The sequence below is a fragment of the Leptonychotes weddellii genome, chromosome 6, assembly GCF_054177405.1.
Source record: "Leptonychotes weddellii isolate Sample4059 chromosome 6, ASM5417740v2, whole genome shotgun sequence".
In the NCBI taxonomy this organism is placed as follows: domain Eukaryota; kingdom Metazoa; phylum Chordata; class Mammalia; order Carnivora; family Phocidae; genus Leptonychotes; species Leptonychotes weddellii.
In genome coordinates, this window is record NC_138374.1 from 8691269 (window position 1) to 8718532 (window position 27264).

Below are 27264 nucleotides of genomic sequence, written 5' to 3' on the forward strand. Positions count from 1 at the left end.
TGCCCATCTTTGCTGGCCCTTCAGGCCTGGCCTTGATGTTTTTTTGTCTCTCTCTGGTTCCCTTTCCCACTCCCCAGCTTTCTACATCCTCCTTCCCTGGGTCCCAGCCCTTCCTGGTGCTCAGGTGTGTCCGCCACCCTCCATACCTAGTGCTTTCCCTTCAACCACGGTTATCTCTCATCGTAAAACAACTGTCGTGACCCTTAGTTACTGTCCTGTCTCTTCTTTGAACAAGGATCACAGGTGCTCTCCCCTTCTGGCCGTCCTGGAACCCGGGCAGAGGAACACCTCCATTCCCAGCATTCCCCGGGGGCTGTTTTAGGCCAAATTGGTGATTCCTTCTCAAATTAGTTCGATCCCAGGGTTGAATGCTGTGCATTTGACACATAAAGATCCACTCCTGGAGGGGAGCCCGGGTGGCTCAGTCGGTTAAGCGTCGGACTCTTGATTTCGGTTTAGGTCACGATCTCAGGGTCCTGGGTCAGGCCCTGCATCGGGCTCCATGCTCACTGTAGTCTGCCTGTCCCTCTGTCCCCCTACTCACTCGCTCACTCGTTCTCAAATAAATAAATAAAATTTTTTTTTTTTAAGATTTTTATTTATTTATTGAGAGAGAGAGAATGACAGCATGAGAGGGTGGAGGGTCAGAGGGCGAAGCAGACTCCCTGCTGAGCAGGGAGCCCGATGCGGGACTCGATCCTGGGACTCCAGGATCATGACCTGAGCTGAAGGCAGTTGCTTAACCAACTGAGCCACCCAGGCGCCCTAAATAAATAAAATCTTAAAAAACACTCTACCCTGGAAAGCTGTACATCCTTCTATCTGGTGCTTTCCCTGACCTCCTTCCCCCCCCGTCTTACCCTCATGAGTTCTCCTACATCTATATCCTGAACATTCTCCAAACTTTGCCTCCACTCTGAAAAGCTACAGGCATACGTGACCAATGGCTTATTGGCAGCATAGGGGCTGTTTTAAACATTTGTATAAATTAGCTCCCAAATCTGTCCTCCCTTAATCCCTATAGGGGTACTTCTACTACTTTATTTCCTCCAGAGAAACCTAGGATTTCTTTTTTTTTTTTTTTTTTAAGATTTTATTTATTTATTTGACAGAGCACAAGCAGGGGGAGCTGCAGGCAGAGGGAGAAGCAGGCTCCCCACTGAGCAAAGAGCCCGATGCAGGACTCGATCCCAGGATTCTGGGACCATGACCTGAGCCGAAGGCAGATGTTTAACTGACTGAGCCATTCAGGCACCCCAGAAGCTAGGATTTCTTTTCCCCCACAGCCCCTACCTTAATTGGTCACGACCTCCCATCTAGTGTCTTGATTCTCTCCATCCTGCCCAGATTTCTACGACAGACTCCCGTCTGGTGTCCCCCGCTTCCTGCCCGCCCTTCGCATCCCCTCCACATCTTCAAAACCACTTGTCAGTTCTCAGTGACTCCCCACTGCCTTCGAGACTTGAGAGACAGCTTGCAGCGCTGTGGAGGCCTTACGTGACCAGGCTCCTTGCCTCCACCCAGGCTCACCTCCCCCTCTAAACTCCGGCTTTCTCTTCCATCTTAGTTGAACTTCACATTCCATATCATTCACCCATTTAAAGCGAACACTTCATTGCTTCTCAGTCTGTTCACAGGGCTCTGTAACCACCACATCCTGATGCAGAACATTCTTGTCCCCAACCAGTGGCAGGTACCCTTCCTCACCTGTCTCCTTAGTAACCCTTAGCCCCAACCGATAACCTATTTTCTGTCAAAAGTTGCCTATTCTGGACATTTCACATTAATGGAATCACACATGTGGTCTTAATATTACAATTTTTCAAGCAAATCTGTTTAGAGTTGCTTTCCTCTTTCCCTTTTGTTGGCCTGTCTTCTACTTGCGTCAAACTCTGCTCATACAAGAAACATAAGGGGCCTGGGTGGCTCAGTCAGTTGAACGTCTGACTCTTGGTTTCAGCTCAGGTCATGATCTCAGGGACATGAAATCAAGCCCCAAATCGGGCTCCACGCTCAGTGTGGAGTCTGCTTGAGATCCCTATCCTTCTCTCTCTGCCCTTCCTGCTTGTGCTCTCTCTCTCTCAAATAAATTAATTTAAAAAAAGAAAGAGGGATGACCTTTGGGAAACCAAAGTGGCCTAGCTGTCACTTGGCATTTTGTATCTTTCTGTAATTGAGTTTTCTTTTTTTTTTTATTATTATTTTTTTAAAGATTTTATTTATTTATTTGACAGAGAGAGACACAGTGAGAGAGGAACACAAGCAGGGGGAGTGGAAGAGGGAGAAGCAGGCCTCCCGCTGAGCGGGGAGCCCGATGCGGGGCTCGATCCCAGAACGCTGGGATCTGAACCTGAGCTGAAGGCAGGCGCTTAACGACTGAGCCACCCAGGCGCCCCTATAATTGAGTTTTCTAACCATGCACTTTTTCATTATTTTTAAAAAGTATTGGGGCACGTGGGTGGCTAGTGGGTTAAGCACCTACCTTCGGCTTAGATCATGATCCCAGGGTCCTGGGATTGAGCCCCGAGTCATGCTCCCTGCTCAGCAGAGAGTCTGCTTCTCCCTCTGCCCCTCCCCTTGCTAGTGTGCTCGCCCTCTCTTTTTCTCTCTCTCTCTCTCTCGTTCTCTCAAGTAAATAAATCTCAAAAAAGTATCAACAGAAGTTATCTGGGCAGGGAGATTATGGGCCACTTCCTCTTCTTTAAACTTCAGAATAGGAGGGGCCCCTGGCTGGCTCAATAGGGAGAACATGTGACTCTTGATCTTGGGGTGGTGAGTTCAAGTTCCATGTTGGGCAAGGAGCCTACTTTAAAAAAAAAATTGTAAACTTTTGAATAGGAAAAAACCAACTAATACATGTTATTGTTTAAATATCAAACACATGTAACATCCCCAAAGTCTTTCTTTTCCTCCAGAACTTTGTGTTCTAATAGCACCTCATTCTTACCTCAGTTACCCTGTCTGTGCTTGTCATGTTGTTCGCACATGTTTTCCAATGGAGTTCCCCCAGGGCCCGGGTGTGCCTTATTTCTGTGCTGACGGTAGCTGGTTTGGGTCCAGGCCTTGCTGTCCTAACTGCCCTGCCCAAGCACTTCTCACCCAGAGTGAGTATTCTCAGACTGGCATTGCCCATAAGCTGCTCTACTCTGTAGTCTGTATTCTCCATCCAGTGTTTCATAGCACAGACCCGGGCGTGTGCTGCTTTGACTTCTGTTCTCTCCAAGTAGATCATAAGCTCCTTGAGGGGCTAAATCCTAGAGTCTTGGGTCTCTCTCCGGCTAGGGCTTAGGCTTCTGACATGCTATAAAATTACAGGTGCATTGGAGAATACAAGATAATATGTTGTCTGCATAACTGCAACAGGCTTTTAAACCCTTGGTCTGTATTTACTTCTGCAGAGAGGGACCAGGTCTCTTTAGTCAAGATCAATCCAGAAGCTGTGGAATTGTCGGTTTCTTTGTGTAAAAATACTTGTTTAGTTTTTATGAGCAGTGTTAACATAAAAGACAATAGAAAGGATAAAAAAGGATAGACGTGTATGATGGACTTTTCAGAGCCTTGGAATAGTAGATTAAAAGATGGCTGCAAGTTTCTTTGAGAGGAAGAGTCTGTTTCCTCCCTGCCTTGAGCCTGGGCTGATCTTTGTGACTTGTCTGAGCAACAGAATATGGCAGAAGTGATGGTCTAGGACTGCGGAGGCTAGGTCAAAAGAACTTTTGTGGAGTCTGACAGGTCACCAGAGCCGGAATTACCGTGTAATAAGGCCAGAAACCACATGGAGAGAGGAGACGGGGGCTGGGACCAGCTAAGCCCAGCCTTCTAGTCAACCCCAAGGGCATGTGGTCTGTACCCTCTAGTCCAGCTGTCACCTGAATATCCCCAAGCAGCTCTGGCGGTGCGGGATGGGGGAGAAAAATCACCCAGCCAAGTTCTGCCTGAATTCCTAATATGGAATTGTGAGATATAATAAAACAGTGATGGATTTAAGTCACTAAGTTTTGGGATAGTTATGCAGATAGTTGAAATAAACACTCGGTTTAACTTTTTTCCCCCCAAGTTTGATGCAAACAAACTTAGAAACACAATGCGGGGTGTGGTGGGATTTTACTGCCCTGACAGTTGTCAAAGTATGCCAGCCTAAAAAAGAAATACAGTAATCCAGAAAATAACTTAAAGTTTATTTTTCTCTAGTTGACTTCTCAAAAATGGTGGCATACTCAAGAGCTCTCGTCGGAGTGGCTTTTTTACGTTATCCTCTTTTCTGGACTTTTCCATGAGGATGGTCACTTCAATGAGTGCTTCCTGATAAGGCTGGGCAATCGGGTAGGCTGTGATCCGTTTGAATTCTTTCTCTTCCTCCTGGTGTGTTGCAGGCCTGTGGAGAGGAGTGGGGGCAGAGATCTTCCAAGCACGCAGTCTCTCACTTCTCTGCTCCGTGAGCTCTCTCCCCCGAATCATTCGATCCTGATGCCCCTTGATCTGTTCCTTTGCCCAGGCCGCCCTGTGCTTTTTGGTCTTAGTTTTGTGGGTTTTCTGGATAGTTTCAGTCTTTTCCTCCTTCCCTAGGGTTAATATGTTGGGGAAGACTGTTTCACTTGGAATCTTTTGAGGGAGGAGCCGATACTTGGGGTCTCTGAGGCCTCTGGCTCGTTCCGCTCGGTGTATGTGCTTCTCTATGTGGCCCAGCTCCCTCTCAGGCACTAAGTAGTCCCATCTTTCAGCGTCTCCTGTTTTTTCACGTTGGGGTCTCTCTCTCTCTCTTTTAATTTCCCGCCTTGGAACCATCAGGTATCTCCACGCGTCCCCCAGCATCATCTCTTGATGCCGCCGACAGTAGTATGCCTCTGCTTCGGCAAACCGGAAGTCAAAAGACACGGCTTGGAGCTGATGAAGTGTTTCATTCTCTTGCTGAGACTTCTGGAGCAAGAATTTCCTCACTTTTGAAGAATGGACACCACCTAAACTCTTGTCAGAGGGAAGTGTTAAAAGGTTTTTAAGTTGGCTGTCCTTTTGTTGCAGGCCATGATACAGATCACAAGTGGCTGGTAGCTCTTCCTGGCACTCTGACACCATGTCCCTGGTGGGGGGATCTCTTAGCCGTGTTCCCTGGCTTTCTCTTCAAACCTCCCACACTCCCCTCCCCCAGAGTCCCCCTCCGGTTGAAGAGTTCGCCTTAGACTTCCTTGAGAAAACAGAAGCACTCAGTCAGGAACGCCCTCCTCTTCCCATTGCCAGAACCACCGCCATGCATGGATCCTGGGCCCTGCCCTTAGAATGGAAACATTGCCCCTTTGTCTATCAAAAGCCAGTTCTCCCATCTGTCCTTGTGAAGCTTCAGGAACTTAATTTGCAAATTTTTACCAAGTTCTCTTTCCTGCTTCATCAAAATTTCCCCTGTACCGGATCACTCCCGTCAGCATAAAAATATGTTCCAGTATATATATCATCTTTAAGCAGAAAAGGAAAACGTTTCCTTTGCCGCACATCCCATCTTGGCTCCCTTTCACCGTGTGCCATGAAGCAGACACCTAGAACCCCTCTCCACTTCCCCACTGCCCAGTTTCCCCTCGGTCCTCCTCAGGTGGGTTTCCAGGCCCTCACTGCCCCCAGACTGCTCTCGTCTAGGTCGTGAAGGATCTCCACAGCAACAAATTCAGTGGTCCTGTCTCTGTCCCTGTCATACTTGACCTCAGCAGCATTTTAGAGTTGAGTACTTTACTTTCCTCTGGCTTCCAGGCTATGGCCAAGGGCATGTGACCAAGGCGATCCTGCCCCCACCCCCCGCACCGAGACTGTTCCAGCCATTAGCCAAATATCCCCAGGTGACTGAATAGCCCTTCATTCTCTTCCTACCTCATGGCCACACCCTTCCACCTACTTTGCTGGTTCTGTCTTTTAAATGTAATGCAAGAAAATACAACAGAAATTGTCACTTAAGATGAGCATATTCTCGTCTCAGAGCATAGACTCTCTTGGGCATGGACACTCTCAGTCACTCAACAAGGTGACCTACCATGTGTCTCAGACTGCTCGAGAGGGGGCAGTAAGGGATGAGCAAGACCATCGAGGCACACGAGACTGACCTGTACTCACCTCTCAACTTCACCCCTAGATATGATCTACTTAACATCTCCACTTGGCTCTTCTTCCAACGTGCTTCCTTCTCTTTCCCCCTTCTCAGGCTGTCCCTACTAACTTCAAATGCCCCCTAAGGTAGCAGCCTCACTAGCTTCCCTGAATCCGTGCTTCTCTCTGCCCCCAGCCCCACCAGACCGCGCACACAGCAACCAGGGGGGATCTCTGTATCACACAAATCTGAGCATGTCCCTTCCCTGCACTGAAACCTAGGAGAGTGTCCTGTTGCTTTGAGGAGAAAATCCCAAATCCCAGTTATGGCTTTCATAATTTGGCTCCTGACTACCTCTCAGCTCACCTGCTTGTCCACTCTGCTGCAGCCACACTGACTTTTCTGTTCCTCAAAAACCATATTCTCTTTGCCATCTGAGTATTTTCACATGTTCCGCCTTCATAGACTCCCAAACACACAATACAGCAACTCTGACTACAGTATTATGTACGTAATCTTTAGGTTTTAGCTTAAATGTTACTTCCTCAGACCTTCCACGTATTTGTTCAAATAAAATCCCATCTTTCATGACCCTTATCACAATTTGTAGTAACTATTCAATGTCCACGTCCTTCACTTGCCCTGGCCCTGTGGGGGCACAAGCGATGTTTGCTTTGTTCAGTGCTGTTTAGCCGGAACCAAGCCCAACAGACGAAGCACTTTGGCTTGACACACTCAGGCCCTTTCTGTCTTGGGGAGAAACTTTTTATGATGGTATTACTGACTCCAGAGTTCATGGCAAACATATTTCCTCACCTTAATCTTCTTTTCTATTGGGGACTGGGAACCCACTGCAATCCGAGGGTCCTGAGTGTTTCTGGCCCAGGCCAATCTGGAAGATTAAAAAGAGAAATTGCACTAGGATTTGGAGAAAGGTTTCAGGAAACCTGGCCCTGGTGTGAATTGAGGTAGGGTGTTGATTTGGGACTTGCTTTTCACATGTTTGTCACACACTTTTCGATAGCAAGAGGCATTTCTCTGTGCCAATAGGCAGGACTTTTGCTAACTTGTAGCTTTCCTTGAAGCAAGGAAGGAATGCTCTCTGATAAAAATATGAATAAAGAGCCATATTGAGTTTGAGGTTGTGGCTAACAGAAATACCTTTATTTTAACACTGGAGAGGGGAGGCTGAGTTGCTATTTCAAATTCCACAAACCATGGTTTGTATAATTGTTCGTAGAACAAAGAACCTTGCCTTGGATAAGAAAATAAGTTCTCAAAGCTAGTCAGTCCCTTTTAAGTTCAGTTATGCATAAAATTATAAATAGTATAATTTATAAGCTATCATTAATTTCCAACAACAGCTAACTGTAACGTTTCATGATTCTTGTCAAATGTTTATATTTTAGATAGCCAATAAAACAATTTGATGGCAAGAAAATTTGTTTTGTTTTGTTTTTTAATTTAATGCAGGAAAATATAGCCGAGAAATTTGCAGTCACATTTAGGTATCCTGGAGAACTCTATTTCTTAACCTGCTTAGTTAGCAAATAGATTCTGTTTAGCAACCTGGGTTGTAAATATTGTTTCTCTGACTTCTCTCTTTTTCATTAAGATTTTATTTATTTGAGAGTGAGAGAGAGCACGAGAGCAGGGTGAGGGGCAGAGGGAGAAGCAGACTCCCTGCTGAGCAAGGAGCCCGACGCGCGGCTCGATCCCAGGACCCTGAGATCATGACCTGAGCCCAAGGCAGATGCTTTACCGACTGAACCACCCAGGCTCCCCTCTCTGATTTCTCTTTGCAGCAAAAGAGGATTTTATAATATAGACAGATAAAAAAACAAAACTATAGTTACCGTGTAAGTAAAGCTAATTTCTTAAACAGACTCCTGCTTCCGCTTTCATGTTTTTTCTTTGAGGTTCTTATATTATCTCCATAACAGCATTTACTGAGCTTACTATATACTGGGTGATGTGCGGGGGCCTTAAGTGGGTCCTTTTACTTCGTCTCCCACACAGCCCGCGAGGGAGGCACCCATCAGGCCTCACTGCAAAGACACTTGAGGCCAGAGAGGTTCCGTGACCCCTCAGTTTCAGAGGCAGGATGTGCGCCTGCGCGACTCAGAGCACATTTTCGTTCCTGTGCTACACTCGTTCCCAGATAATCGAACATTCTCCTGCCTTTAACTCAAAATGGAAGGAAATAATACCTACTGTTCTTCCGCACTCAGATCCAACCATTCTGAGTCTGTCACCGGGGGACGGCGTGAGGGTGGGGTCCGCGCTGCCATTCGGTCCTTCCCTGGGCTCCCCCCGCACCCTCCCCGCCCGGCGCCAGTGGCCACCCCGCGAGTAGCCTTGTGCTGCGCATCTTCCGTGTGGTTTTTTTCTGCCAGTGTCCTATCCATTGCCAGCTTTGCGAACAACATGCTTGCTTCTTCGCCCTCTTCCTCACAGCGTCTGCTTTCCCAGGGCTGGGCTCCAGTCCCTCATTCTCTGTTCTGCAAGGTACTGTTCAGCCAGCACCTTCCCGGCCCTCTCAGACTTCCCGCTCTCCACTGTTGATCCTTCAGGATGCCTTGGGTTGATTTCTAGGGCAACCAGAGGCAGTCACAAGCTTTTGTATGTGTCATCACCATCCTAGATTGAGACTACTGTGAGGTGGTAGGTGAAGACATCGTCTGGCTGGCAGGGAATGCATCTAGTGTGAGCTGGGCTGATTGACCGCGGACAGAAAGTGCAAGGGGCTGTGTTTCACAGATAGGACAGCTCTTCTCGGTGTAGCTGGAGAAAGCATCTTCCAAGGTAATGGGAACATCTTTGTCATTTTTGTTTGGTTGGGCTTTTTGGGGGGTGGGGATATATATTATGTATCTTCCATAGAAATGTAACCTATGGAGAGCTGGCGGGGGTGGGAGGGGGGAGGGATCCTGCATGCACAGTCCCAGTAGCTGGCAGAGGGCAGACAGGTGTGTGGGTGGCCCGGTCACGTGGTCTCACCATCCCTCAGCTGGTGTGTCACTCAGCTAAACGTTGCTGCTGCTACGGAGCTTTTGAGCTCTACTTCTCTTTAATCTACTTTTAGCCACATATTTAATTATGTTCATACCTGGTCATTACTTAGGGACAAGCAGACAATACACCAATGTCAAAATACAAATTAATAAAATGATTCTGCATATTCAAGACACTTGTCACCATATAGTTAAGCTGCAAATGTCCAAATAAAGTCCTCATTGTTTCTCCTTGAAATGTCTCTACTTCTTAAAATGTGAAAGGAGAAAATATGATTGATTACAACCTGGCTTCTTACTTATTAAGAATAAAATCTGTCCCTCCCCAAATATGCTGTATGCAGAGATGTGCTTGACACCACAGCCCTGAACTCATTCAGAAAAGAAATGAAACAGTTATGAAAGTAAATATGGGTATTTTATCAAAAATCAAAGAATTTCAAACAGCAAGTCATGACAGTGATTTCTGTTGATTTTTGTACCAAAACCTTGAATTACATTACAACCTACATTTTAATATTCACAAGATACCATTTTAACACTGATAAAATGTCATGTCACTCAGATATCAAACTCACGTGCTGTTCAGCCAAAATTTGTATATGCCTGTGATGTGACAGTATCATACTACCCCAAGTTCCTAGTATTCATTGACTCTGAGCCAGGCACTGTGCAAAGTGCTAAAAGGAAGGGGCGCCTGGGTGGCTCAGTTGGTTAAGTGTCTGCCTTCAGCTCAGGTCATGATCCTGGGGTCCTGTGATCAAGCCCTGCACTGGGCTCCCTGCTCAGTGTGAAGCCTGCTTCTCCCTCTCCTTCTGCTGTCCCCCCTGCTTGTGCTCTGTCTCTCTCAAATAAATAAATAAAATCTTAAAAAAAAATAAAGTGTTAAAAGGTAGTATCTTATTTACCCTCCTGAAAACTGAATATAGTTTTTTTTTTTAGAGAGAGAGAGAGTGAGCAGGAGTGGTGGGGGGTGGGGGTGCAGAGGGAGAGGGAGATAGAGAAACTTAAGCAGGCTGTCTATACCCAGCATGGAGCCCAGTACAGGGCTCAATCTCAGGACCCTGAGATCATGACCTGAGTCAAAATCAAGAGTCAGGCAGATGCTTAACCAACTGAGCCACCCAGGCACACCTAGCCTCCTTTTTGATAAAGAAAAATATGCAATTACTAATAAGAGCCTCTTTTTACGTAAGAAATCAGCTTAATTAAAATAAAACAAAAAAGACAATCACGTGGACCTAAAAGTACTTTTTATTTAAGTATTATGCTTTGAATTGTTTCTTTTTCCTGATAAGAGAAACAAGGGATGAAGACTATAAGCCAGGGAGATAAATGTTTTTAACAGCAAATCAGGTTGAAGCACCTATCAGCAAGACTAGACTTCGCCCTAACATAAACAAAAGGTGGCCTGAGCTGTGTCTTTCTATGAGAAACATAAAAAGAACTCTTTGCTAACAAGTATTTTATCATATACCTAAATTTTAATCTTTTGTCAAAAGTCATGAAATGTGTTTGAGTAGTTATGAGAAATCCTCCCTGGCGAAGGAGAGGTTAGTGGTTCCTGAGCTGAAATTATCGTTAACCACTTCTCATGACATGGAACTTGAAACAAACCAGAGTGTCATCACAGACTAACTGCTGGCACTGGAAACTGCATGCTGCCCGCTGACCCCATTTTGCCGGAGTTTGAAATCAGACTTAAATAAAAAATAGAAGTTCCTCTGATAGTATCTAAACATAAAACACTGACACTCCAACTACCCTATTCGGTAATGTTATTATTCTTCTGCCGATTTTCCAATTAGGAGGAAATGTGGCTGAGAGAGTTATGTGATGTGTTCAAGGCCACACAGTTGCCCAGGGGGAGACTGAAATTGAACATGGATGTCTAAAAGCCAAGCTTGTGATCTTCCACATGCTATCCACCTGACCTTGGAAAATGGGAGGGGTGGAAACAGCCCTCACCTTTGTGGCACTCACAACCCAATGGGGGAGGCAAGAAATAGACACAAGTGCATGTGTATGATGTAGCCATACAAAAGGGACACGTAAGTATGGGCCGAAAACAAAGGGCAGGAGTCATCAGTATGAGGTGGGACTGAACATGGAGGACCTGCTGGGGAGCACATTCTGAGTAGAGTGGCAGAAATGTGGGAGACACTCCTGAGACCAAAGAAGCAAGAGGTGACTTGTCAGTGGTTGCTAGAGGAAGTTGAACAGGCAGGGTACCACATGTGGGGAGCAACACCAGAACCAGAATATGATGTAGAGGAATTATGGTGACTTCCCCAAACAAACGGAGAACTTTGTTAATAGGAAAATTATTAAGGGGAAATCGGAGGGGGAGACGAACCATGAGAGACTATGGACTCTGAGAAACAAACTGAGGGTTCTAGAGGAGAGGGGGGTGGGGGGATGGGTTAGCCCGGGCATGGGTATTAAGGAGGGCACGTACTGCATGGAGCACTGGGTGTTATACACAAACAATGAATCATGGATCACTACATTAAAAACTAATGATGTAATGTCTGGTGACTAACATAACATTATAAAATAAAATTAATAAAAAAAATAGGAAAATTATTAAAAAGAAGTGGCAGGAGAGAAAAGATCCTGAAACCATAAAGCCTGGAAGCAGAGGCCGGTAGAGAATTGGGTTCGTCCACTGGTGCTGTGAGAACCTGATTCTAGACCAGCATTGTTCAATGAAAACAGAATGTAAATCACAGATGTAATTTCACGTTTTCTAGGAGCTACATTAAAAAAAGTAAACAGAAACAGGTGAGATTAATTTTAGTGATGTATTTTAACCCATGATATCCAAAATATCATCTCAACCTGCAATCAACTTAAAATTTTTTATACTGCTGTTCTGTTTTCATTAATAAATTTAATTTTTAAAGAGCGCCTATAGTTTACAGAAATATTGATTAAAAAGTACTCTCACCCTCCAAGTTCCCCCATTATTTATATCTTGTATTAGTATGGTATACTTGTTATCACTGACAAACCAATATTGCCGAATTATTATTAACTAAAGTCTGTAGCTTACACTGAGTTTTACTCTGTCTTGTACATTCCATGGGTTTTAACAAATGTGTAGTGACAGGTGTCCATCGTTACTGCATCATACAGAATTGTATCACTGCCCTAAAAATCCAATGTTCCAGCTATTTGTCCCTCCCTCACTCTGCATCCTAAACCCCAGCAACCACTGATCTTTTTACTGTCTCATAGTTTTGCCATTTCCAGAATGTCATATAGTTGGCATCATAAGGTATGACTTTTTCATGCTGAAAAGGCTTTTTCAGATTGGCTTGTTTCAGTAAGTAATATGCTTTTAATATTCCTCCATGTCTTTTCATGGCTTCATACATAGCTCGTTTCTTCTTATCGCTCAACAATATTCCATTGTTGGTTTATCCATTCACCTATTGAAGGACATCTTGCTGGCTTCCAGTTTTGGCAATTATGAATAAAGCTACTATTAACATTTGTGTGCAGGTTTTTGTGTGGATATAAACCTTCGACTATTTGGTTATATACCAAGGATTATGGATCATATGATAGTATATTTAGTATTATAAGAAACTGCCAAACTATCTTCCAGAGTAGCTCTACATTTTGCCTCCCCACCAGCAATGAATGAAAGTTCCTTTTGCTCCACGTCCTTGCTAGTATTTAGTGTTGTCAGTGTTGTGAATTTTAGCCACTGCAGGAGGTGTGAATGCTATTTTGTTATCATTTTAATTTGCAATTTGCTAATATCATATGATGCTGAACATCTTATTATATGCTTATTTGCCATCTGTTTATCTTTGGTAGGTATCTGTTCAGATCTTTTGCCTATTTTTAATTGGGTTGTTTGTTTTCTTGCTGAGAATTTTAAGATTTTTTTTTATGTTTTAGATACCAGTCCTTTAGCAGAAATGTGTTTTACTAAGATTTTGTCCCATTCTATGGCTTGTCTTTTCATTCTTTTGCAGTGTCTTTTGCCAAGCAGAAGTTTTTAATTTTAATAAAGTACAACTTAATTTTTTCTTTCATGGGCCATGTTTGTGTGTTCTGTCTAAAAAGTCATCACTAAAACCAAGGTCACCTAGATTTTCTCCTATGTTGTCTTCTAGGGGTTTTAGTTTTGTGCTTTACATTTAGGCTTATGATCCATTTTTGAGTTAATTTTTATTAAAGGTATGAGGTCTGTGTCCAGATTAATTTACAAATTTATTTTGCATGTGGATGCCCAGTTCCAGCACCAATTTTTGAAAAGACTATCCTTTCTTCATTGAATTGCCTTTGCTCCTTTGTCAAAGATCAGTTAACTGTATTTGTGTGGGTCTGTTTCTGGGCTTTCTATCCTGTTCTATTGATCTATTTGTTCTTTAACCAATACCACACGGTTTTAATTACTGTAGCTTTATAATAAATCTTAAAGTCTGGTAGAGTCAGTCCTCTGATTTTGTTTTCTCCTCTAACATTGTTTTGGTTGTTCTGAGTCTTTTGCCTCTTCATATGAATTTTGGAGTCCGTTGGTCGATATGCACAAAATAACTGCTGAGACTTTTATTGGGATTACATTGAATCTAAAGAGCAAGTTGGGAAGAAATGATATCTTAACAGTATTCATATTCCTGTCAATGAACACGGATCATCTCTTCACATATTTACATCTTCTTTGATTTGTTCCATCTGAGGTCTGTAGTTTTCCTTTTATAGATCTTATACATATTTTGTTAGATTTATACCTAAGTATTTCTTTTTTTTTTTCTGGTGATAATGTAAATGGTATTGTGTTGTGTTTATTTTTTTATAATTTTTTTTTTTAAGATTTTATTTATTTGACACAGAGAGAGCTAGAGAGAGAGAGACAGAGAGCAAGCACAAGCAGAGGGAATGGCAGGCAGGGGAGAAGGAGGCTCCTGGCAGAGCAAGGAGCCCAACGTGGGGCTCGATCCCAGCACCCTGGGATCATGACCTGAGCCGAAGGCAGCTGCTTAACTGACTGAATCACCCAGGCACCCCTGGTATTGTGTTTTTAATTTCAAATTCCAATGGTTCATTTCTGATATATAGGAAAGAGACTGCTTCTTGTTATATTAACTTTGTATCCTGCAACTTTGTTATAATTGGTTATTAGTTCCAGATTTTTATTGTTGTTATTTGGAATTTTCCATTTGGCCAATCATGTCATCTGTGGACAAAAACAGTTTTATTCCTTTCTTCCTAAACTATAAGCCTTTTATTCCTTTTCTTGTTTATTGCATTAGCTGGGACTTCCATCATGATGTTGAGTAGCTGTGGTGAGAGGGGCCATCCTTGCCTTGTTCATGATCTAATTGAGAAAGCAACTAGTTTCTCACCATTAAGTATGAGAAACTAGTTGTAGGTCTTTTTGCAGATGTTCTTTATCAAATCAAATCGAGGAAGTTCCTCTTTATTCCTAGTTTGCTGAGAGCTTTTATCATGAATAAGTATTGGACTTTGCCAAACACCTTTTCTGCATCTACTGATATGACTTTTCTTCTTTAGCACATTGATGACATGGATTACATTGTTTTGAAAGGTATAATAGTATGTAATTCTTTTTATATATAGTTGAGTTGCATTTACAAAATTTTTTTTTTTGAGGATTTTCACATCTATGTTCATTAGAGATACTGGCCTGTAGTCTTCTTGTAATGTCTTTGGTTTTGATATTAGGTAATGCTGGCCTCATAGAATGGCTTAGAAAATTCCCTTTGCTTCTATTTCCTGGAAGAGACTACAGAGAGATGGTATAATTTCTTCCTTAAATGTTTGGTAGAATTCATCAATGAACCCATCTGGCCCCAGAGCTTTCTGTTTTCAAAGGTTATTCATTATTAATTCCATTTCTTTAGATATAGGCCTAATCAGGTTATGTTTTTCTTCTTGTGTGAGTTTTGGTAGATTGTATCTTTCAAAGAATTAATCCATTTCCTGTAGGTTATCATATGTGTGGACATAGAGTTGCTCATAATATTCCTGTTATACTTTTAATGTCCATGGGATCAGTAATGATGATCCTTCTTTCATTTCTAATAGCGGCAATTTGTCTTCTCATTTTGTTTTAATTTGCCTCACTGGAGGTTTATCAATCTTACTGATCTTTTCAAAGAATTGATTTCTCGTATTCAGTTTCATTTATTTTTACTTTAATTTTTTGTTGTTTTTCTGCTTATTTTGGATTTAGTTTGCTCTTCTTTTTCTAGTTTCCTGAGGTAGAAGCTTAGATTATTAAGATCTTTTTTCTAATATACGTATTCAATGCTATAAATACCCTCTAAGCACTGCTTTTGCCACATCTCACAAAGTGAGTAAGTTGTACAGTTGACCCTTGAACAACACTTATGCAGAGGTCCACTTATTTGTGGATTTTGAGAAATACGTACTGTAAATGTATTTTCTTTTCCTTGTAACTTTCTTAATAACATCTTTCTCTAGATGACTGTAAGAATACAGTATATAATACATATAACACCAAAATATGTATTAAGACTACGTTATTGGTAAGGCTTCCGGTCAACAGTAGGGTATTAGTAGTTGTTTTGGGGGAGTCAAGATTTATATGTGGATTTTTGACTGTGTGTGGGGGTGCTGGCACCCCTAACCCCAGCATTGTTCAAGGTCAATTGTATTTCCATTTAGTTCAAAATATTTCTGAACTTCTTTGATCCAAGCGTTGTTTAGAAGTGTGTTATTTAATCTCTGAATATTTTGGAATTCTCCAACTACCTTTCTGTTGTTGATATCTAGTTTAATTCCATTGTGATCTGAAAGCATAATTTGTATGGTTTCTCTTCTTTTAAACTTGTTTTTTTATGGCACAGAAGGTGGTCTATTTTGGTAAATGTTCCATGTGAGCTTGAGAAGAGTGTGTATTCTGTTGCTACTGGATTAAGGATTCTATAGATGTCAGTTAGATCCAGTTGATTGATGGTGGTGTTGAGTTCAATCAAATTTTCTGCCTGTTGGATCTGTCAGTTACCGATATACGGGTACAGAAGTCTCTAAATATCATAGTGGATTCATCTATTTCTCCTTGCAAGTCTCAGTTTTCACCTCACATATTTTGCCACTCTGTAACTAGGTGCATATACATTAAAAATTGTTTTCTTGGAGAACTGACCACTTACCATCATGTAATGTCCCTCTTTATCCCTAACTTTCCTTGCCCTGAAATTTACTTTGAATTTAATATAGTTACTCCAGCTTTTGTTTGACTAGTGTTAACAGCAGTCTATCTTTCTTCATCCTTTTACTTTTAATCTATCTTTGTTTTTATGTTTAAAGTGGATTTTGTTTTTGGTAGATAACAAATAGTTGGGTCTTATTTTTTTTTATCCAGTCTGACAGTCTGTTTTTTAATTGGTATATTTAAACCATTGACATTTAAAATGATTATTGATGTAACTGGATTAATATCTACCTTATTTGTTATTGTTTTCTAGTCATTGCTCTTGTTCTTTCTTTTCTTGTTTTTTTTTTTTGTCTTCCACTCTTTTTCTGGTTTTAACTGTGCATTTCATAATTCTTTTTTCTCCTAAGCAGAGCAATTTTTTTTTTCTTTTCTAAATGGTTGTCCTTGAGTTTACACTATACATTCACAACTAATCCAAGTTCTCTTTCAAATAACATTACGTCACTTCATAGGCAGTGCAAGTACCTTAAAAGAGTATTCCCAGTTCCTCCCTCCCATCCATTATTACACTGCTGTTATTCACTTACCCATAAACATAAAATTACTATATGCAAGTTGCTATTACTATTTTGACCCTCTGTTATCTGTTAGAGCAATTAAATTTTTAAAAATGAAAAATTTGATTTTATCTCCGTTTGTTCCTTCTCTAATAATGCTTTTCCTTTCTTTATGTAAATTAGTTTCTGACCTATATCATTTTCCTTCTTTCTGAAGAATTTCTTTAACATTTCTTGCAAATTAGGTTTACTGGTGACAAATTCCCTCCAGTTTTGTTTGTCTGAGAAAGTCTTTATAGGAACACCTTGTTTTATTGAGCTTCACCTTACTGCACTTTGCAGATACTGTGTATTTTTAAATTGAAGGTTTGTGGCAACCGTGCATTGAGCAAGTTTACTGGCAATATTTTTCCAACAGTATTTGCTCACTTCATGTCTCTGTGTCACATTTTGGTAATTCTTCTGGTGTTTTAAATTTGTTATTATATTTGTTACGGTGATCTGCGATCAGTGATGATGACTGGCTGAGAGTTCAGATGGTGGTTAGCATTTTTTAGTAATAAAGCATTTTAAATTAAAGTATGCACTTTTTTTAAGACATAATGCCATCGCACATTTACTTTTATGTGCACTGGGAAACCAAAAAAATCCATTTGATTTGCTTTATCACAATATTTGCTTTACTGCAGTGGTCTGCTACTGAACCCCAATATCTCTGAGGTATGGCTATACTTCTCTTTCACTTTTGCAGGATAATTTCGCTGGATACAGAATTGTAGGTTGGTTTTTTTTTTTTTTTCCCAACACTTTAAATATTTCACTTCCCTCTCTTCTTGCTTGCATGCTTTCCAAAGAAAAGTCCCATGTAATTCTTATTCTTGCCCCTCTATTAGTAAGGGTTTTCTTTCCCCTGGCTTTTTCAAGAGATTTGCTTGTCTTTGATTTTATACATTTTGAATATGATTATGCTTACATTTTTGGCATTTATCCTGCCTCATGTTTTACACCACTATAATTGAAAAATTCAAATAAATTTAAATAAATTAAAATAAAAAGCTCAGTTCCCCTGCTTCACTAGGCATATTTTAGGTACTCAATAGCCATGAATGGCTAGTAGCTACTGTTAAACTTAAAAATAAAACTGTCAGTTATTTTCCTAGCAAAAATGGGTTTATTTGAGGATAGCAGAGAACTGCAATCTGGGATAAGCAAGCCACAGCAAAACCACAGGCTAGTCCAGAAAACAAAGGAGAGGAACCCCATTTTATAGAGGAAAGGAGGAATTTAGGAAGGTGGTAGTAAACAAAAAGTCCTTTGGAGTTTTGAAGTAGAGTGGCTTTTCATTGGCTGGGTTGTTGCCAGGGCAAGAGAAAGAACTTTCTTCCTCCTGCTGGGTAGTAAAATAGTATCCACCCTGCAAGATGTTTCTTACTTTGGGTCTGCAATTAATGATAAGGGCATGAGAGCTCTCTCACTTTCATTCTAAATGAGGTTTCTCTTATTAATTTTTACACTACCAATTTGGAGAGCACATATCTACATGTTGGGAGGGAAAAGTCAAATCTGAGGCCTCTTGGCAGTGAATGGCCCACAAAGAAAGCATCTTCTAGGATTCCACCATCACCAGCACCTGAGACCCCTCGTGGTCCTATCCAACTCCCTGTCTCTCTGCTCATGCCGCACCTCCTTCCTAGAATGCCCCTCTTCTCTGCCTCAGGTTATCTGTATTTTACTCTTTTTTTTCCTGACTTAACTTAGGCCCCAACTCAAACACTTTTTTCAGAAGAAAAAATGAAATGTGTTTCACATCATTCCCTTTAAGGGACATGAATTGGGCCTATCCCATGCAGATTCCTTCACATCATCAGGGCCTTGTACTGAGTTTCACTCAGCTTTGCAGACTTGATATCACACTCAGTACTATAAGAAATGTTAATGGGCCCACACATGCTAGTGTTGCCAGCATTTCATTTCATTAAGTAAGAAAATTAAAAGTAAAGACAACTATCTATTGCTGGCAATTTCATGAATAAAAGAACATTCTAATAATGTCCTCTTCCCATGTCTGTCCACAAAAAGGGGGAAACTGAAGCTCTGCTTTATTTTTCTCATTTAGGCCTGGAAGATGAAAACTTATTCTCTCTAAATTTCAGCAAAATAAAGACATCTAGGAACCACTGCCCTGTAGTCTCTGTTGATCTCTTTCCCACAATTTTATTTTTATCACCTTTCTCCCTCTGTTGTGGAAGGTCATTGAAAAGATGTGAGACCACCAGTTGACCCATGAGCTGGACCCAGGTGATCAGAGGCTCCTCGCCTCCTCCCCTGTCCTTGCAATGTGGGTCCCACTTGCCTCTTGTACTCCCAGAGGTTGCTGCAAGGATATTGCCTTGAGATAATGATGTGATGGTGAGAACACCTGCACAGTACACTTGACTGGACCCAGTTAAGGCCTCTCTCTATACAAACTTTTTTTTTTTTTTAAGATTTTATTTATTTGAGAGAGAGAGACAGAGACAGCGAGAGAGAGAGAGCAGGAGCGGGAAGGAGAGGGAGAAGCAAGCTCCCCGCTGAGCAGGGAGCCCGATGCAGGGCTTGATCCCAGGACCCTGGGATCATGACCCGAGCTGAAAGCAGACACTCAACCAACTGAGCCACCCAGGAGCCCCTCTATACAAACTTTTAAGATTCAGGTGTTCAATAGCCTTGGCTAGTATGGCTGTGTGGGGATCCACTCATCTTGCTGCTGCCCAAGACAAGCCTCATATGTAAGTTCCCTTTGCTTATTAAGACTTCCACTAATGGGGGCACCTGGGTGGCTCAGTAGGTTAAGCATCGGACTCTTGGTTTCAGCTCAGGTCCTGATTTTATGGCTTGTGAAATGGAGCCCCACGTCACGCTCCACGCTCAGTGGGAATCTGCTTGGATATTCTCTCCCTCTACCCCTACCCCTCTCGCATGTATGCTCACACTCTTTCTCTGTCTGTAAAATAAATAAATCTTAAAAACAAACAACTGCCACCTACCAACCTGGAGTGACCTGCCTCTACCTTTGGTCTCTCCCTGCCCTCCACGCATACTCTCTTATGTCTCTTACTAGTTGTGTGATCTTGTGTAGGTTATTTAGCCTCTCTGGTCTTCATTTCCTATGTTGTGAAGTTGCTCTAAGGATACATATGCCTAGGACATTGACATAATAGCTCTAGGTTGGCATTCCCTGGCAGAGGTTGGTCTAAGGCTTGGGCTAAGGTTGGGACAAAGGGACAGAAGTGAATCGGTACAGGACTATAATAAAAGCAAAAAGCCTCCTGGCCTCCTCCTTTCCGTCTGAGCATGGCATATGCTGTCTTTGTTTCATTCCACAGGGTTTTACTTTCCTCCAAAATGAGAGCCTCTGGGAAAGGACCAGGAATATTCAAATCTGCCATAATGGACAAAATGAATGAAGTCTGTCTTAATGGGTACTGATATGTAGCAAGGAACCTTCAAGTTTGAGGAGGCACTGGAGAAACCTAGAGGGGCCCTGAGAACCTCCTACATGCTACATAGCTATCCCTTAGGTCTTTTCCCATTGTGTGAGGCACAAGTGATGCTTCATAATACAACAGGTCACGGGGCTACCAAGACACCTCTTCAACTTAAGCAGGCATGTATCCAACATAGTGGACCTTGGGGTCAAGAATGTTAAAACTGACCTCCAAAGTTTACCTGTTTCTCCAAGTTTCATGATTTCACTTTTTAAAACACTGCAAAAAGATAATCAGCTTTATTGTTGACAAGGAAAAATAAAGACAATCTTAAATTACCTACGCACCTAAAGATTAAGGAATTTTACCTTGTTGGCGGTACTCATTTTTATGCTTTGCTCCAGACTGTTACTCCCTAAAAAAATCCTCTTTAAAATAGGGGTTGCAAATTGGAAGTCCATAGGCTGAATTCAACTACATAAATCTTTTGTTTGGCCTGTACAGTTAAAAAAAAAAAAAAAACAACTTTAAAAATAACATTAAAAAAATTGTACACTAAAAATCAAGATTTTCATCTTCTCTTTCAAAGTTATAAGATGTGGTGGCAATAGGCTTATAATAGCACAAGGCGGCTACTGGCTCTGAAAGTTGTTTGCTTTAAAAACATTAAGTGTTCAAGTCACCTACGCCCGCCATTCACAGAACAGCTGCATATGACATTGAAGAGCGGACGTGCTGGTTTGGAAGAAACCTGAGCTGGCTACCCAGATGGCTGTCAGGGACGGCCCGAGATAGTAACTTTTATACTGAAACCTGCAGGAAACGACTGAGTCACAACCTCCGTGCCTCAGTTTCCTCATCTGTAAAACGGCGCTGACAATGAGCAGTTGTAGAAATGCTTGGCAAGGAATTACGCAAAGGGCTGGCCCTAACCACGCCAAGGGCTGGCCCTAACTCGGGGCCCGGGGGCACGACTACCACCTCGCTAAGTTCTCTTGCAGGCCTCTGCACCAGCAGAGACCGAGACCCTGAGGAGGTGCCAGGGGCGCGGGGCGCGGCGCTGAGACGCACCCCCCAGGCTTCGTCCTCCTCCCCTCCCCGCCGCGGGCCCCCGCGCTCCGCCAAGGTTGGCCCCAGGGCGCCGAGAGGCGTGGTTGGCCCCGGCGGACCCTGGAGGCAGCCATGGCCTCGGTGGTGGAATACAAGGGGCTCAAGGCTGGCTACCACTGCGGCTACTGCGACTCCGAGGAGGGCAAGGTGTCCTGCGGTGAGTGTCCCCACAGACGGGGCTGGCGCGGCCGCCTGACGTCCGACCCCCGCACCGCCCGCCGCGCCGCCAGCCCCTCGCCTGGGAGCTCACAGGCCCGAGTCCCCAAACTCTCACTCCCCTCTCCCAGACGCTTCTCCCCAGACTATTTCCCTTCACGCTCCTCTCTCCTCCTCACCCTCACCGAAGATGGCCGTCCTGGTCAGAGAAGGAACGGAAATAGCGGAAGGCTGCCCTCGGTCAAGATGGCGCGGGCGGCGTCAGCGTGCGGGACCCCTGGCGAACCCGGCCTGCGGGCGCCCGAGCAGCTTCGCGCGCGCCTCGGGGACTCCCAGGCGGCGCGGAGCATTGTGGGGTGGCGGCGACGGCGGCGGGGCTGGGCTGGGTCGCGTTGCGTTTGGAGGGTAGGGGCCATGGCTTCCTGGGCCGCTCTTTCGCCCAGCATCGTGGAGTATTTCGAGGGCGAGGACTCCTACCGCTGCGGCTATTGCAAGAATGAGTCGGGCAGTCGCTCCAATGGTGAGCGGGCCGGCGGGCGGGGGAGGGCGTCGCGGCCTCGGGGGCTCCGCGGCCGGCGGGCGTCCTCGGGGGTCGCGGCGCCCTGGCCCGGGCCGAGCGGCTCGAGCGACGCGCGGCGGCTGGAGCCCCCGGCCAGGTCCTTTCCCGAGGCGGGTGTGCGGAACGCGACTCGCCGGTTTGGGCTGTGGCTGTCAATTAAAAATGGACCTCAGCTCTGATTCATCAGGGAAGCATCTAGGTGCTTATCCTTCACGCAGGTGCTCGGACGTGCGAGATAGTGATTGTCTCGCCGTGGCCCAAAGTGTGGAAACAGGTGTCCGTCTTCGGTCAGTAGGAGACGGTTAAATATGTGACAGCATGCCGTGCCAGGGAGCACTGTGGTGCGGTCAGTTCCGCTGGGGCCGGCGGATGATGCTGATGTGGGATCATCCCCGATTTTAATTGTAGAATGCGGCGTGTCGGGTGGGCTATTTGTGTAGAAAGAGGTGTGTGTGCATATGTGGGCATGGGCATCTGGATAAAATGTCTGGAAGAGCATACAAGACACTGGTGACCGACCGACCACAGGCGCTGCTGGCGAGGGAGCCTGTTTGTACAATGTGTATGAAAATTTTACCAGGTGCTTATATGCCTTGTCATTTCTCCACCCACTTCCAGAACGACAACAAAGCCAGCTTGTCATGGTTCAGGTTTATTTCGGAAGACTTGTTTTTTGTAAACAAAACATTATGTTTATTTCCTGCTGTGTCATGCATTGGCAGATACAAAATCTTTTTCAAGGAGTAGTCCAGCATTGTGGAAAATGGGATAACCATGAAGATACAAATTTACGTAATTTCCATTTAAGAAAAATATAAATGCCCTACAGCAGGGGAATGATTTGGACGATTATGGTATGTCCATTTACTTATTAATTGAAATTGTTTATTAGATGCTTGCAGGTAAGAGGGAGCAGAATGTAATATAATGCAGTCATTAGGAGTGATGGTTATGAAGATGAGCTAACAGAAGAATGTTTAAGTGTAGGGTTGAACGGAGAAAAACAGGATACAAATGACGCATGTGACATGATCACAATTCTGGGAGGATAAAAACCCAGGAAAGACACACCAGCTGGTGACAGTGGATGCCTTAGGGTATTAGAGATACCTCCCTTTTTCAGAATTTTAGTATTGTGACTACAGTATGTGTGTTATAAGCACTTTTTATTAAAGGTGTCTAAAGTGAATATTTTCATAGCTCCTTAATTATTATTTCCCCAGTAATTTTATTTTTATTTATTTATTTTTTTAAAGATTTTATTTATTTTTCTGACAGAGAGATATAGCGAGAGAGGGAACACAAGCAGGGCCAGTGGGAAAGGGAGAAGCAGGCTTCCCGCGGAGCAGGGAGCCCGATGTGGGGCACGATCCCAGGACTCTGGGATCATGACCCCAGCCGAAGGCAGACGCTTAATGACTGAGCCACCCAGGCGCCCCTCCCCAGTAATTTTAGTAAGAGGAAATTGATTAATATAGATGTGCTTTGTTTAAAGTCCTGTGGAAGAAACCTGCTTTTACCCTTTTCACTTAAAGAGAGAACTGTAAATTTCCATTATATATATTTTAATTCTGATCATCTTTACCATAGGGCACCCCACCTATTAGGTAGGTTTTATTATTCCTATTTTATAGATGATAAATTTGAGGCTAATAAAATAACTCAGTGTTAATGAGTGCCTGCCAGGCTTCTGGACATTTCTGTTTCTGAATATCTCTTGTACTATCAAGCCTACCTCTGTCTATATACCTCTGATGCAGTTTGCTGTTTACAAGAGAAAAAATTTCTTTTAACATTAATTCAAATAATACCTTTTAATGTTTTCTCGTAGTCTTCATTTTTTTCAATAATAATTGCATAATTATTCCATCATATGGATAATATCATAGTCCCTGTAATCACTTTTCTGTTCCTGGGCATTTCGATTACTTTCAGTTTTTATACTTAAAAGGAATATTGCTGTATACTTTTGTTCTATTTTCAATATCCAAGACTATGCTAAAAACATAAAAATCAGGAAAATTTATATGCATCAGGAAACATTTGCTTTTCAGTTCTTTTGAAGAGACTAGCTTATTAAATTATAGGGGATATTATTATGGCTTAAAAGTGTGATATAATCTGATCACAGTAAGGACCTTAAATATATGATGCCATAGAGACTTGGCTAATCCTGAATTAAATATAATCACTTAGATGTGCTTGATTTTTAAAATGAAGATAAATATCTTTTCCATCTGTGTTGTATGTTATGTCAAACAAGTATGAAGTATCTGCAAACTTTCATTTCTCCAGTGTGAGCTAGATTTTTTTTTTTTGCGTCAATATTCACATTTAAAGAATGTTTTGAATTAAAAAAAAAAGTTCGACCTGCTATAATTAACATGGCACGTGGCACTTATTTTTTCAGGCATGTGGGCACATTCAATGACAGTACAGGATTATCAGGATCTTATAGATCGAGGATGGCGAAGGTAAAGCTCTTTAATACAAAGACACTTCTCTTGTTACTGAGGTTCTTCTTATAATTGCAAAATATTGTTTGCCTTTAAAATGTTTTCCTGTTTTTGGAAAGAGGTTTAAGAAATTTTTTTATTGTATTTCTTTGTGTAGTGATTCTTTTCTCTCTCCTTTTAAAGATTGTTTATTAGGAGAACTTCAAATACACATAAATGTAGAGAGTATGGTATAATGAACCTCATGTACCTATCCTCAGGCTAGGTACATGTTAACACTTGTTAACATTTTGCCAATCTTGTTGCATCAGTTCTCCTTGCTCCCTGCAATGGAGTGAATGTGCGTGTATCATTGTCACTCCCTTCCCCAATTTTACGGTATTTGGAGGTGGGCCTTTGGGAGGTGATTAGGTCAGAGGGTGGAGTCCTCACAAATGGGATTGGTGCCCTTGTAAAAGAGACCCCCGAGGGCTCCCTTGCCCCTTCTGCCATGTGAGGTTACAACAAAAATATGAACCAGGAAGCTTATCTTTACCAGACATAGAATATGCCAGCACCTTGGTGTTAGACTTCCCAACCTCCAGAACTATGAGGAATACATTTGTGTTGTTTATAAGCCACTCAGTCTGTGACATATTGTTACATCAGCTGAACAAACTAAGATGTTCCCTCCTCCCCCACAAAATAATTTAAAGCAATTTCAGGTATCCTCTTAGTAGACCTGTAATAAATATATGTTTCTAAGACAGGATTCTTTTTTCCTTTTTAACGTATCTACGATACCATTATCATCTTTTACACAATAATTCTTTGATGTCATCTGTTACTTAGTTTGATTAGATTTTTTGCTTGTCTCAGAAATGTCCTTTTTTTTTTTTATAGTTGGTTTATTTGAGTCAGGATTCCATTAAGGTCCACACTTTGCCTTTGATGGCTAAGTTTTTTTGGTAATTACCTTTTTATAGATGATTTTAGAATGTATAAAGTTCCTTATGTAAATATAAACAGTGCTAAATGTTCTGTGCCAATACTCCCCAAAAGACATGGGATTGAGCACAGCAAATAAAACTTCACACCTTTTCTTAAACTTAATAATGAGACCCAAAAGGTAGATCTAGGTCGGATGTTGAAGGATTTTGTATGCCATGATGAACTTCTTTTTTAAAAGGTGGAGGGGAGCCTTTGAAAGCTTTTATGTCAGAATTGTGATGGAATTTGTGTTTTGGAAATGATCATTCAGATGGCAGAGAGGTATTTGAGGGGGTGATTGCAAAGGCAGGAAGACTCGTTACAGAGATCCCTGCAGGGTCCGGTTGTGACTTGATCATCTCATGACAATGCTGTCATCATCAGTGGCTGTAGGTTAGAAGATAGATGGGAGGGGACAGACGTAAGGGGTACATTTTAGAAGTAGAAAGCTTGCTGATTGGATATAGAGGTGCTTTAGAGGGAGGAATCTGAGATGACTCCCAGGTTTCTGACTCAGGAACCGAGCTCATGTACGTTTACTTGGGCAGCCATAACAAAATACCACCGACTGGGTATCTTAAACAACAGGACTCTATATTCTTGCAGTACTGGAAGCTGAAATTTCCAAAATCCTGGTGTCTGCAGCTTTATTTTTTTCTGAAGGCCCTTCCTTGGCTTGTACATTGCTGTTGTCTTCTTGCTGTGGCCTCACGTGGTCCTTTCTCTTTGTATATATATCCCTAGTCCCTAGTGTCTCTTTGTATTTCCAGTTTCCTTTTCTTCTTCTTCTTTTTTTTTTTTAAAGATTTTATTTATTTATTTGAGAGACTACAAGGGGGGGTAGGGAGAGGCAGAGGGAGAGGGACAAGCAGACTCCCCACCAAGGAGGGAGCCCGATATGGGGCTCAATCCCAGGACCCCAGGATCATGACCTGAGCTGAAGGCAGATGCTTAACCGACTGAGCCACGCAGGTGCCCCCAGTTTCCTTTTCTTATATGCACAGCATTCAGATTGCGTTAGGGCTCATCTTAACTGCCATTTTAACTTGGTCACCTCTTTAAAGGCCTTGTCTCTAAATACAGTTCCATTCTGAGGTACTGGGGGTTAGGGCTTCAAAATACGAATTTTGAGGGGACACGATTCAATCCATAATGTCATGGCTCTGCCACTAACTGAGATCCAGAAAGCACTGAAAGCATCAGGTTAATTTTGGGCTACCTTGTGCTACTACACGTGGAGCCCTCACCTGTGGATTTCGTAGGCTGGGGCTCCCATCAGTGTCACCTCATCCTGAGCGATTTCCTCTGATTGCCTTTATGGTATTGAGGATTGGTGGTGGGCTGAGGCATGGAAGGACTGCAGGTGCTGCTGAGGGGGTGATTGAGGTGAAGAGGTTTGGAGTACATATATCAGGGTTTAGGAAAGAAAAGGCTGGACTCTGTCCTTGGTATGTCTATGTTGCAAGATTATTTAGGTTATGAAGAGTAACTAAATGTTTTTATGTTATTGGTTAGATTTTTACTCTAATTAATTTTGTACTCCTGTACTAGTCTACTTTAGTACATGTGAGAAATGTGTAAGACATTAACAAAACTACTTTTTAATTTTAGAAGCGGGAAATATGTGTATAAGCCTGTCATGAATCAAACATGTTGTCCTCAGTACACGATAAGGTAAGAAAGAGGGTGTATATATAAATTTGAAGAGTATGTATAATTCTTCAGTGACATCTTGCTTTTTTTTACA

At 42.6% G+C, this 27264-nt stretch overlaps 2 protein-coding genes across 17 annotated transcripts in view; one reads left to right on the forward strand and one right to left on the reverse strand.

The window, feature by feature from the left end:
- Positions 1-4157: 4157 nt before the first annotated feature.
- On the reverse strand, positions 4158-21848 carry LOC115942821 (uncharacterized). 6 transcript variants are annotated; one of them, XM_081823385.1, is made up of 5 exons: positions 21719-21839; positions 20636-20763; positions 8282-8658; positions 6884-6959; positions 4158-4965 (listed from the first exon to the last, which is right to left on the reverse strand). In XM_081823385.1, the coding sequence occupies exons 3-5, from the start codon at positions 8494-8496 to the stop codon at positions 4171-4173; spliced, it is 1086 nt and encodes a 361-aa protein (XP_081679511.1). In that variant the 5' UTR covers positions 8497-8658; positions 20636-20763; positions 21719-21839; the 3' UTR covers positions 4158-4170. The 6 variants fall into 6 exon arrangements, 2 of the variants coding, with proteins under 2 accessions (XP_081679511.1, XP_081679510.1); XM_081823384.1 differs by having other exon boundaries at positions 21713-21814; XR_014146158.1 differs by lacking the exon at positions 8282-8658 and having other exon boundaries at positions 21719-21844.
- Positions 21310-27264, forward strand: part of ATE1 (arginyltransferase 1) — a 163441-nt gene continuing 157486 nt past the window's right edge. For 2 of the 11 annotated variants that reach the window (XR_014146156.1, XM_081823381.1), the window contains exons 1-3: positions 21881-22053; positions 24503-24566; positions 27129-27191. Coding sequence is in view for 9 of the 11 variants with exons in the window: in XM_081823381.1 (XP_081679507.1) it covers positions 21948-22053; positions 24503-24566; positions 27129-27191 (233 nt within the window). In the remaining 2 variants the exon portion in view is untranslated. Of the gene's footprint in view, positions 21535-21879; positions 22054-22094; positions 22292-24502; positions 24567-27128; positions 27192-27264 lie in introns of those variants that run through there. The other 9 variants (XM_006738833.3, XM_006738834.3, XM_081823377.1 and 6 more) reach the window with 8 other exon arrangements.

What these genes read in the sequence shown, in the direction of transcription:
- LOC115942821 (XM_081823385.1), bottom strand. Translation starts at nt 8,496, where the DNA reads ATGTTGTTCGCAAAGCTGGCAATGGATAGGACACTGGCAGAAAAAAAC. An exon ending in GATCTGAGTGCGGAAGAACA is followed by an intron (nt 6,960 to 8,281) that starts GTAGGTATTATT and finishes TTAATCTTCCAG; the next exon opens with ATTGGCCTGGGCCAGAAACA. An exon ending in CAATAGAAAAGAAGATTAAG is followed by an intron (nt 4,966 to 6,883) that starts GTGAGGAAATAT and finishes CCCTCTGACAAG; the next exon opens with AGTTTAGGTGGTGTCCATTC.